This window comes from Ischnura elegans, chromosome 4 (genome assembly GCF_921293095.1).
Source record: "Ischnura elegans chromosome 4, ioIscEleg1.1, whole genome shotgun sequence".
In the NCBI taxonomy this organism is placed as follows: domain Eukaryota; kingdom Metazoa; phylum Arthropoda; class Insecta; order Odonata; family Coenagrionidae; genus Ischnura; species Ischnura elegans.
This window is the reverse complement of record NC_060249.1, coordinates 1215274-1228665: the sequence shown is the minus strand read 5'-3', so window position 1 is coordinate 1228665 and position 13392 is coordinate 1215274. Positions and strand designations below refer to the sequence as shown.

At 37.9% G+C, this 13392-nt stretch overlaps 1 protein-coding gene and 1 long non-coding RNA gene across 6 annotated transcripts in view; one reads left to right on the top strand and one right to left on the bottom strand.

Moving 5' to 3' along the window:
* The window catches only part of LOC124156976 (NADPH oxidase 5), a 214222-nt gene that overhangs the window by 105354 nt on the left and 95476 nt on the right, over window positions 1–13392 (top strand). The window contains exon 6 of the mRNA XM_046531419.1: window positions 4058–4208. Coding sequence (XP_046387375.1) covers window positions 4058–4208 — 151 coding nt within the window. The remainder of the gene's footprint in view (window positions 1–4057; window positions 4209–13392) is intronic.
* On the bottom strand, window positions 6315–12253 carry LOC124156977. Of its 5 annotated transcripts, none has more exons than XR_006864494.1 (6): window positions 11895–12253; window positions 11215–11427; window positions 10978–11114; window positions 9522–9559; window positions 9078–9320; window positions 6315–6761 (listed from the first exon to the last, which is right to left on the bottom strand). It is a non-coding gene; the product is annotated as an uncharacterized LOC124156977 (long non-coding RNA). The 5 variants fall into 5 exon arrangements; XR_006864497.1 differs by having other exon boundaries at window positions 11251–11427; XR_006864496.1 differs by lacking the exon at window positions 9522–9559.

Genomic DNA, 13392 nt, shown 5'->3' with positions numbered 1-13392 from the left:
TGTGACATTTTAGCATGGAAAAGGTGAATGAAACAAATATTTTAAGAAAATTATAGCAGCGCATTATTAGTTTATGATATCATTTCCTAGAAAAAATATTTTTATTTTAGTTACATATCTTATACCTACTAATGCATATCATTTTTCGTGGGTTTAAAGAAAATTTGTTGAATACTTTCGTTTCACTTCAGTACTGATTTTGCTTTAAGACTTTTGCGATTTTTTCTTCTGGAGGGGGTCAGCTGCCCGCCCCCCCCCCCAAATCTTTTTTTGATAAAGTTCTACTGTTAAAGGCATTCTGGTACACCAATTGTCACTGGTAATATTTCTCCCTCTGCATTCAATGTGCTCTGCTAAGCGTTTGACAATTTCATGAGGTGAATTGGATTCTTTGAAAGGGCATCTGGCTACGTGCCCATATAAATTTCAATTTTTAGGTAAAATTTCCTAGCATCCACCGCAGCAATGACTTCAATACCATATTTCTTTGGCTTTTGGATAGATACTGCGTTAGAGGACATCGTCCTCGAAATGATATAAGTTGCTCAAGGATCGTGATGTACTCTGATGGTGTTTTTGAAAATTCAAATTTGTTGGATATTTTATTAATGAACTCAGTAACTGCGGCTTACTATTCACTTTTATTGCTTTCTAGTCTAGTGCTGAGGTCATAAAAACTAATGCACCGTAGAAAAAAAAAATCCGATAGCTCAGTGTACGGGAAAAAAATTGATAGAGTTCTTTGCTCCAAATCTCCCTAATATCAACATGGGAAATTTCATACGCACCTGAGAGAAAAAGGAGACTAATAAGAGCCAGTTATTCATCTTCACTCAAATGCCAAGTATCACGATCCTTTGCATAATTTCCAAAAACAGAATTAAAGTAGAAATTAGTGATTTTAACAATTATATGTAATAATTCTGTGCAAAAAGAGGCGAAATGCTGATGATTCTTCACACAAACTTTTAGCACATGGGTGTATTCCAGGAAATTGAGTCATCGGCGATTTCATCAAGCCAAATGCGATGGAATGAATTTTAATCGTCTTCACGTTGAATCGGAAGCGAGAATAAATTGTAACACTTTTGATCGCATCGGGTCAAAACTTCGGTTGCAGCAAAACTAGGGAACACTTTGAATATTAAACGTTACTTATGGTTAGAATTACAAGAAATTAGAGACCGGAAAAACTCTAGTTCGAACGGCATCATTTTATTAAAAAAACATCGAAGAAAAAGTCAATATGACCCGATGCGATCTATTCAGATTTATTGGCCTTATTAAAGCTGTATGTGATGTCTGATGCAATATGCAATTTATGATGTTCTTACCATATAAATCAATAAATATTAAAGATGATAGAAAATCAATTTTCGTTCATTCATTATTTGTCATATGCCTCATTAGTGTTCTCCCTGTAGTGCTATGATTACTGAATAAACATGTTTCGGAAAGTAACTGTATTGAATACACGTTTTCAAATGTACGTGGGTGGTTACTATTTCATTCATACTGAGGAATAACGTAAAAATGTAAAGTTGTACGTTAAAAAAAAGTTTCACGAAGTACGCGCATTTCGGTTAGCGTAATTGACTTTTACGATGCTTTGATGAACACTTAACAATTTTGAGATGAGACCGTTGACCAGTTCTCCCGTTCGAGGGGGAGTCTAATAAGGAGAGAACAATGCAAGTAATCGCCTTTCTTCATAGAAGCCGGCCGTACTTACCAGCCTCGTCGAGAGCGTGCGTATTTGGATTCTTCCAAGAAACGTCAACCGAGTGGCTGAGATGGGACTAATGCCACCAGAGAGCAAAAATCAACCTCCGAATCCCGACCACTCTCAATATCGCACCTCCGCAGTGAAATTTGATACAGCGCCGGGTGTTTTTTTCGGTCGGAGCGAAGCTCGACCCCTCGTCTTTTCCTTTTTTTTCCTTCGGTCAGCTACTACTCCCCTCCGCCCAAGGAAGTTTCCCATTCCACTGGCCGTTGCGGCCGACTTCGCAACTAAAATCCGGCGACGGTTGAATTTGGATTTTTGAATTAGGATAGAACACCCTTAAGAGAAGGCTGAAGCCAGTCCCCACGGTTAATTTTCTCGCAATTTTTTTCATGAACTGTGTGGTCATGAAACCTGTTTCATCAACGTATATGCCCTCTATCACTAGAGAAGGAAATTAATCATCAATTTGGTGCTGTTTGGCTGACGGCCGGGAAGCTTCTTTGTGATGATGAGTGTATGATATTTTACCAATCTCTCAACATTTCCCATTTATTTGAGACTTAGCATATACCTCGCTCACATTACGATTGCCCGAGCGATCGTCCTAAAGATAGTTGGCCCAACTAGCCAAAATAACTTTGAATGCATGTCCTGACAATAGTTCACGTAGTTCCGAACGTTGCCACTTTACGATGGTTAGGCGCTGGGAGACCGGAAAAGGCAAGGCCATAGATAGAATCTATGTATGGCCTTGGGAAAAGGGAGCGACAAGATAAAGACGAAAAGCTCGTGAGGCTCTATTTTATTCGCGGATTTGTCCTAGGAAGGGAGAATATGGGCGGAAGAAAAATTATTCGGTTAATACACGTTGAACACAGTAATACCTTGTCCTTGCCTACCTCAACAGCTTTGCTAACCGTCAATTTCCCGTTCACTTTAGATGTCAGCACCAGAGGGCAGCACTGGTTTTAACAATCGTCGTGTGAATGCACGACCGCTCCAACGATTGCTGGAACAATAATAATCTGAACGAGGTAGTGATGGGTCGATCATGAACGATTCGATCAAAAAGATTGAATCACTAGGTGAATCAAATGACTCATGATTCATTTCGTTAAACAAGTCGATCATCAATCACTCCGACTTCCGGTTTCATATCAATCATCTCAGTTTCCGGTTTGATTCAAAATTTGGAACGACCGATGCTTAATCTCTTTTCGTCAGGGCAGAAATAGTTGTGATAAAATTAAATACTATGTTATGAAGAACTGAATACTTGTGTAATCTTTTTCTTAAATGTTTTCCAGCAGTTATCAGTATTAATAACACCAATACACGTAAAAGGAAAATATTAAGATGACTCCTGTGGGAGAACGTGAAGAAGTAGAGGTTAAAGCTGGTTATATTTTATTGTGCCGTTCATAAAATGATCCTGCAGATCAGATTCATGCATAGTGTGTGGTGTATTTTGTGTTATATTTTGATCAACTATAATTTGAAATTATTTTATTAGTGTTAAGAAACTGTGGCAGTTTCGCCTTCCCAAATATTTTCATGACACTGCTTCCTTCATTTTTGCAATCTAATTTACTCATCTAGGAATTCACAATTAAAATAGTATACGAAATGATAATATGGATGGCAATCAGCGTTACCAATGCTCTTCGCAGATGAGGCAGTATTTATTCGATCATTCAAAGTGATTTATTACATCCATTGATTGAGTCTTTTCGATCTTGATTCCTTTTGAGTCTTTTCGATCATGATTCCTTTTGAGTCTTTTAAATCATGACTCCTTTGAGTCTTTTCGATCATAGTGATTGAATCTTGATTTGAGTCTTTTCGATCATAGTGATTGAATCACTTATGTGACTCGAGTCAAAATGATTGAATCACTAAAATGATCGACTTTGCCCATCACTAGAACGAGGCATTATTATCTTCCGTAAAACGATAGAAATGATGGCGGGCTATTCCACGTTTGGCTTTCTTCCATCTTGCTACTTTGGGGAAGGGACGAGAGCGCATGCACGTCAAGAACCTAATCGGTTAACGAGTCTCATGATGAGTTTACAGTGTTGCCATATTTACAGCAATTAGCCGAATATTTCCGTGCGCATTAGCAGTGTGACTATGAGAGTATTCATGAAATATTTGTGGAAAACGTACGAAAAAATGATATGTATATGGGTCTCCGGTTTTCTGACCCTTCCGCCAGGAGCGCGGAGACCTAAGGTGTCCTCAAGACGCCAGACCATGTATCAAAATGTATGCACGTGTGAATGGATCAAGAGGGCCAGTGATTAATGATTGTTTCTTTGATTGCAGCCATTTTTCACGGAGCGGGTGTTCCAAATATTCGACCGGGACAACTCCGGCTCCATTTCGCTGCAAGAGTTCATCGACGCCATGTACCAGTTCGCTGGCCAGTCGCCCGACGACAAGATCCGGTTCCTCTTCAAAGTGTACGACATCGACGGTAAGATGATTCAAACAGATCACTCCTATCATTTCCTGGGGGGGGGGGGGGGTTATTCCTCATTTTGGAATGAAAATTACCGCATTCGGAGAGCTGTTGGTTCTTAAAATGAATCGCTCATTGAGTCATTCATCGCCCGAGGCAACAATGATGACACGATGGAAACGAACCGTTCCCGCGGAAGTAAGTCGTTTCTCGCGTTTTATTAAACTTCCAAATTATGGACGCATATGTCTTTGAGAGTGTTTGAAGTCATCTGAATTCGAGCCCCAATATTCGGAAATACAGGAAAGTACTTCGCGGCTTTATTCCGCCGATAGAAGTTGAGGTGTCTTTTTTCCATAGATCAATGAATTTTACAATTAAGTTTAAATTTTTACTTCGTCTTGGTTGTATTAGGAGTTACAGAAATCACACAACACATACAGGATGCACAACAGAACGTTATTTTTTATCAAAATAGATTAATTTTTCAATTCGAACGTCTCGGACACTTTTCGTTGATGAAATCTTAAAACTGAGACTCATGCTTACATTCTTCAAGACAAATTTTGTGTAACTCAATCAATTTTCGAAGAAGTAGTGATAGATTTGACAAGGGAAGACTCATGCCTTACTCAGATGTTATTTCTTACCCGTACCTTATTTGCGGCTGATTCGTCGTCGTCGTCGGCGCCCGCATAAAATGACAGATAGGTTACACTAGTCTGCTGTGACATCTTCAAGCTGAACAACCCATCGTCGGTGGCGTCAAGCAGTTGCTCTAGGTCAACTGGGAAGGAAAATGACTCCAATGGCCGTAACGTGGGGACCACGAATATTACAATAGAGGATTCTCAAGTACGCCGCTAGAATTGTTGTCGCTCCGCGCGCATTATATTCAGTTTTCAAATATCGCCACTGGCGGCGCCACCAGGCAAAAGTGTCTATCTTTCACGACGAAATACACGGCAGCAATACGGAACCGAGCCAGTAAATCACATTAACCACACAAGTAAAGCATGTGAGGCAATTGCCAACTGAAATGAAACAATCTGATCACTCCTACCATCGACCAAAACGAAAAATCAGAGCTGACAATCAAGGGGGAATCTGTTATTAGCAATTTTTTGACGCATTCACATACACGGCAGCAATACGTAACTGAGCCAGTAAATCACATCCACCACTCAAGTAAAGCATGTGAGGCGATTGCCAACTGAAATGAAACAATCCGACCACTTCTACCATCGACCTAAATGAAAAATCAGAGCTGGCAAGCAAGGGGGAATCTGTTATTAGCAATTTTTTGACGCATCCACATTTAACGCACTGGCTATCTCCCTACCGTCTTGATCACGCCCAGAACTTTCACGTCGTACCATGGGCATTTCACCATCCTAAGGAGAAGCCACGGTGTCACGTCCTCCCCCAAACATTATTTTTTGAAGGAAAACATACTGACGTAAAAAAATTATTTTACTTAACCATTGTTCACAAAACAGCTTCATGACAACCCACGAATTTCATAATTTAAAGGCCCAAAATAGCATAAAATATTTTCATTTCCCCCAGAGGAGGGTTTCCTTCCCTCCCCCCCCCCCCCCTCCAGGTAGTCCTGGCTATGCCCATGTAAGCATCAATAATATTCCTAAGCTGGAAACATATATATTATATAACATATTTTGATATCCTTTACTGTGATCAATGTATCCATGGCCGTAGATGAACAACTCTCCTCAACAAAGAGGTGATGCCTCCCAATCATTCCAATACTAGCACCTCAAGACTGCACAACAACCAAGACGGTATGTAATAAAGACAGCTATCACATTACTTGATGTAATTCACTTATTAGGAAAGATATGTATTATGACTTCACAGAAAATTGATACCCATTTAATATAAAAACAGTACCCTTAGAACTTGAAAGGATGAATTAAGTATAAGTGAGCAGCAGGAAGTTGATGGCAATGCGAAATAATTACTGAAGATTAGTGCAACCTATCAGAACAATTTTTAAATGAGTGAATCATAGTTCTTTCACTTCAAGTGAAATGCTTCTACAACACTAAGTTGCTGAAAAAAGTTAACTCATACAGAAGAGCAGAAACAGATAAAGTCAAATTGAAAATCATGCTCAGTATTTATTTGACATAATAAAAGGTGGTTCAAAATACAGTTCACAAAAATGTAGCACAAAAACTTTTGACTCCACGGACACAATCAAGGTTATTCTCACCACAGCATTTTCTCATGCAATAGCCCTTCCATTTCCATATTTTTGAAGTCAGCCGTAATTAATGTACACTTTCACGGTAGAACTACAATGATATATATTCCAGAAGGGAGCCAAAATACTATTCCACAATGGGCATAAGTTGTAAGAAAAGTAGTCAATGTTCTTTCTTATAGATGATGTTTGGCCAATCAAAGCATATCTTTGAGCAGCTGCTGCTTGTGAAGCCTCTTGCAAAACCAGAAATGGGTGGGATGTGATTCAGTTCACCACAGCCATATGTTCAAAAAAGGTGCAGGAGTCTCACAATGCCAACGGGTGCTAGTAACATTGATCTGTAATATTGAAAATGCAAATAAGAAATGTGTACACCATGGGCATGCGTATAATGAACAGCAATGATTAAAACCACCAAGGAGTTAAAGCACGGAAAACATAACTACCAAAGATGCATACTTCACATAATTATCACAGGTATCTATCAAGTAACAATCTGATATCATAGGCGGATCCAGGGGGGGGAGGGGGCACGTGCCCCCCAGACCCTTAAATAATATGCAAGATTTTTAATTGCGTTAATATTGTTGCCCATTATCATTGCATTCGTTTTGTATTACGAGGTATCCTTGTGCCCCCCAAAACAAAATCCTGGATCTGCCCCTGTCTGATATGCTACCACTTCACAAAAGGGTATATGAGAGTTAATCACCACTTGAATGCTCAGGAAAAGTTTTATTTTCACATATGACTGAAGGGACAGCGGCACCAATAACCACCGCCACCAACAGAAAATGAAAGACTCAAAAATTTGAAAAACTCTACTTACTAATGAAAACTTATGAATAAAGTCAAAACCAATACTTTCTCAACACGTCAATGGTGAGAAATTTCCCCTCTATTGTCCATTTTACATAACCATGGCCCAAGCCTATAAGAACCATAACAATGGCCTCCAATGAAAAACCAGTACCACTGACTCACAGTTTGATGAAAGTTGGCAATTTTCATTCTTCCACGTAAGAATGAAACAGTGTAAAATATTTCTTGCCTATGTCTACTAGTTTTTTTTCAAAACATTTGAAGTTTGGGTGAAACTACAGTTTTTCAATGAATGCGGTCACCAGAGGCACTTGTACTTCCAGAGGGAAATAATTTGTCTCAGCCATACTTTTCATCAAATTCTTATGAAAATTTGCACATTTACTATAGAAGTCATGAGGATTTCAAATACTGATTAAAAGTAATGCTAAGTGATATTGAAAAACTCTCTAAACTGTTATTTTTCACAAGAATTTAGAAAATTTATCGTCAAAAACATGGTCCTATAAAACATCAAGTTTTGACCTGAGGCAATATGTGAATCAAGCCAAAATATTTTTTCTAGTATTCCTTATGGTATGACCCACCACCTTAAAAATAAAATACATATTAGAGATTCTTTTCTCTTTGTTGCTAAAAAAATTCCTTTTCACGACTGTGGAGGTCAGGGTTGGGTCTTCCTTCAAGTGTGATGAAATGTTTGTGTTCTATGTCCAAGCAAATATTCATGACATGACTCTAGTACATAGCAAGTGCAAAAATTAAAACATTTTTCATGTGCAGGTTGTTTTTCTCCTGATATGAAAAATACATATAATTTTTAAAATAGAACAAAGAACAAACTACAGTGGACATAGTTCAGTCATTTTACCATGAAAAAAAATAATTTGGCTTGATTCACATATTGCCTCAGGTCAAAATTTGATGTTTTATGGGACCGTGTTCCAAATTCATTAAAAATTTTTGGTCCAAAAATTTTGATGCAAATTTGACCGCGGGACACCGGTCTGAGATTTGGATGAAAAGTATGACTGAGACTGCATTCATTGAAAAACTGCAGTTACACCCAAAATTCAAATGCTCAAATAATTGGATAGTTAATATAGAATAATAGAAAACTAGACCATTATGACTATTAGTTTTCCTGACACATTAAAACCTCTTTACATCATAGTGGAGGGGGCTAAAATTTATGCAATTTGATACAAAAATGGGAGATTCACTAAAGAGAGGTTTTGGTGATATGCACCATTTTTTCATATCCTTTGGAAATGAAAGGCACTACTGTCTTTTAAACCATTAAATTTATGCATTTAATGAAACATGCATGCATTAGTAAACATATATTTATTGGTTTAATGATAACACAAAGTGAGCGCCATCACGTTATTTTTACCATGATTAGAAAGAAAACGATGTGATCTCTCTCAATTCAACAGTCACTTAAAATGATTAGGATAGTTGGATATCTTTTTTCTTATATTTACTGTTAGGTATGCTCTCATATGGAACAAAATGGCTATAACTAAAGGTTAACGTGAAAACTATGACATAATAAAGGTTTACAAGAAAAAAAAAGGGTGAAAAATGTATCCCTGAAAATGTCAATCCATATACATAATTGTAGCTGCATTAATGGTCTGTAGTTGTCTCTGTACAATTTGCGGAGATAGTTAGGCCGTATCGGGGGTGTATCCTTGGTATGAAGTATGGAGGTTTATGAAGTAAAGAGGTTCACTACATAGAGGTTTTACTGTAGTGCTATAGACTTGGTTTGATCATAATCAATTTTAAAAATCAAAAGTAGAAGTCTCAACAAAATTTCAACTTACAATCAAAGTGCAACTGATGAGGCAGCTTTAGCAGAGAAATATTTGCCTGAAGAGTGGTTTTATTAAAAATTTCACTGCTCATTTTTTCATTGAACATATTTCTTAGTTGCTACCATAACCTGCCTTGACCTCACATCTCCATGTACCTGAACAACACCAGCATAGATGGTGAATCTTTGTCCTTTGAAATGTTTCAGAGTAGTGTTTCATGAATATGCTTCATACCAAATGAAAGAAATACACCTGAAATAAAGAGAAATAGATATAAGATGGAATGACAAGATATTTAGAGCACCAAAACAAAGAATGCACACATACCATCAACCCTGACATCCAATAGCTTAAATGCCAAATAGAAGGAACAGCAGACTATTATAATCCATTATCAATTGAAACAACTATGAGGGGCAATAGGTGATGCGTTCAAATAAATAGAAGATGTACCGCATGACTCCACTTCGTGCCAAATGAAAGAGATAAACCTGAAATAAAAAGAAATAGATACTAGACAGAACTGAATGAATGACGAGATATTAGGAACACCAAAACAAAGAATCCTCACATATCATCAACCCTAACATGTCATAGCTTAAATGTAGTATCATATATTATATGATGACATAAAAATTATAATTTCTACACACATTACCATGGCCTTCACAGAAAACACTTGCATTCACTGTGAATGAGCTGGTTCAGTGAGACATTTAAGTCAAAGGACATAAGCCATAAGGAGCCAAAATAGAATTCCACGATGGACTTCAGCCATAAAAAAGATGGACAATGTTCATCTTTATGGCATACAGTTAGCCAATAAGAGCACATGCTGGAAAACAATGTGATCAGCGCAGTACCACACGTAACTGAACGCAGGTGGTAAGAATTTCAGTTGACTGTAGCCTTATGTCTACATAATAAACACTGAGAAAATGGTGAAGGCATAGAGTATATGAAATGCATAAAAAACAAGTGTCCATGGGAATATATGTTCAGCCTTAACGGAGGGCAATATTTCATAACTTAATAAATTTTAATGAAATTAACACATAAGAAGGAAAAAATATCATCATCCTGAGCAGATAACACTGAAAATACTTGTATCATGCCACTTAAAGTGAAAAGCATTGAAACTAATAGTTGGTATGTAGTTATGAAGAGAATATAATAAGAGCATTAATAGAGTGGAATATTTACATTCACAAAAAGTAACTCTGCAAACTTCTGTATCATGAAAAAAAGGCACTATGAAAACACAAGCATTCAGTGTCAGACATAATACAGGCACTCAAATTTTAACTGTTTCCCTCTTATGGTTAAGTCTGTGAATGGAGACAAGAAATGACTAACAGCTTATATCCCATTGTAGACCAGGCCAAGTCATGATATTGATTGCTGAAATTTGTTGGAAATGTTGGAAAAAATTCGTGAAATATGATAAGGCCAATTACCATATCATGTGCATCGCATTTCACACACCTAAGGCAAACAAAATCAAGTAATTTCCCCCACCCATCAACAGGCTACTGAGTATTGCCTTCATCCTCCCACATAAAAATAAATTTGACATTAGAAGGGAAGAAACATAATCTACAATAGATTATATTTCTTCTATTACAATACGAAATTTATTTCTTCACCAGCTCCATTACTTCATGAACATTTACTAAGATGATTTAAAAGGATGTAAGAGGCAAGAAAGGAATAGGACAAATGACGCCACATTAGTAAATCCAACGTCGACTGCATGGTACACCAGAAGAATCAGTGAGTGTAGCGTAACAAATGTAGACCAGAATTAGGACACTCCAACAGTATTAAATTCATCAAAAGTGAAAGAGTATTTTTGAAACTGCCCACTTAATTACTACACTATAGTAAACAAATACAGTAATATGATTACCTTTCACCATTGACGGCTTGAACAGACAGAGCAGCACATATCTGTTACTCATTCACATCATCAATGAGACGAGAAACATCAGCGAGGTTAAGAATTTTGAGTCCAGGATTAGACATCTCTCTTCCATAGAATAACACCTGAAAAAATCCCATAAAAATATATTGACTCAAAGCACAGCTTGCGATTGCACACTTCATAGGCGGAAAACCACAAATCAGCGACAAACGAGGACTTCACCTTCACTTTTAGGAGAGCGCTGCTCTCATTTATTACCACTGTTTTTTCGCACTGGATCCCGGCCACTTGACGATGGAACTGTCTTTAAGTTTAATGTCGGTACACCGCTTAATTGATCCCTCTGGAAAGCGGTCCTAAAAGCCAACATCTCGTTCCGATAACTCCCTGTTCACGAGGTATCACCCGCCACCATTTCTGCATTTGGGCAACATTCTGAAAAATATTCATCCAATAGCAGCTCCGATTAAATAATACAAGTACATAACTCCAAAGCTCACGCGCAAATTAATAGTAATCCTGCCACAACGCAAGACAACCAACGACGCCATTAGCATAATACGAATGGCAGAATTCTGAGATTAATCTAGACCCCGTGAGTTTCAACATGATAATTCCTAATAATGAGCAGTATTACACTATAATCACAGCTTTTTAACAGATAAAACCAATTTCTTTCCATTCTGCTGGTCTTTGAATGCATATTCTTAAAGGAACGTTGCAATCATGCCGGCATCCACACACAGCGACCAAGACACGCCGCTACATTGCATTTCTACCCAAAGCTTCACGGTACAATCACTTGTTGCACTCATGGAATTAACCTTGAGTCCGGTAATAAATAAAAGTTTCAAATTTTAAATAATTTCATCAAAATCTACCAAAAAAGGTGATTTACTTACCCTTGCTTGGAAGAGGCTTTCGTTGCGTATATCCAGCTCCTTACTACGTCTCTTTTGGCAATAGTAGCCTCCTTTCCACCCAGGGACACAGCAACGCCGGTCAGGCCCCATTGCTAAAGCCGAATAAAACTGAATCTACGACTCTCACTACAAAAATTACTGCAAAAATCCGATTAAAGACAGAGCGCGTCGCCCCACTTCCATTAAGTTTAATGGCGAAAATTACACTGACACAGATCCTATTGCCTAGTGGCGCCGCTATGCGGCCAATGTTGGCGATCGAATAAAATGCGCGCCAAACGGCAACAGATGAAAGGCTTCCCATTGGCCCATCTGGAGACTCCTGTAATGGAGTCCCCTTGGTGGGGACCACAGATATATACAATAGATTGGCAATGGGAGTGGGGGGGGGTGAAGCCATGCCTTTCTGCTGGCGGCCATGTTGCTTTCACCGACCTATGCGTTTGCGTAAGTAGGGAACTGGAGGAAAATTACATTGTGAAAGATAATGGCGCATTGATTAAGGCTATGAACTATAGAAAACGTTGTCATTTTCGTTTAAGATGTATCCAATTAAAAAGAAAGGGACCGATCTTGACACTTACGTGGTAAATTAACCAATCTTTGAGCGGAACATAACCGTGACGAAGTTATGAAATTGGTAATATAAGCTGAGCTAAGATTAATACTAATTCGGTTCCTGCTCAATATTATGGAATTGGAATCCATATGCATGAGTTATCTCGAAAAAAAAATATTGTGTCCCAAATGTAGAAGGGGCGTAGCAGATGGGGAAAATGGTTAACTACGTCGTCTGCTAGTGTAGGAAGGTAGCCTACAATCGTGAATACATGGTATTGTTCACCCTTAGATTTACCAGCGACATTGTCACACTATTCAAACAAAATAATTCGAAAATTCCAAAGGTTTGATGCTTCCACTTACTGTATTTTTGTTGTCAAAGAGTTGTTGCTCAGTTAGAGTTGTCAATTAGACGAAAAACGTAGAAGCAATGCTACCTAACCTTTCACTGCCATAAGTAATCGGGCCAAAAATATTACGTAATTAAATTTGATTCAACCTATTTAAACCCATTATGATCTAACTTTCTGAGCAAGGCATGCTGCTTGGTGCTGTAAAATGCTTTTCTGAGGTCGTAAAGAGTCAATGCGATTGAATTCCTATCCTTAAGCATCAGAAATATAATTTACATTATTTTATATAGGCAGTGTTTTGGATTTCCCCTCACGATCACCCAATAGCGAACTTGAAAAGAAGTTATTGGCTTAAAAAACTCAACGATTTGATCCATGATCATCAATAATCAGTTTCATGTTGTTATAATATTCGAAGGGGAAGCAGGCTATAATATAAATCTTACATCATGAGGGGGTACGTTTTTAATTAGAATTTCTATCTTACCGGGATAAGTGATTATAACAGACACCATGTTCTATATAGAAGCCACAAAATGATCAAATACCTGATAAGTGCTACA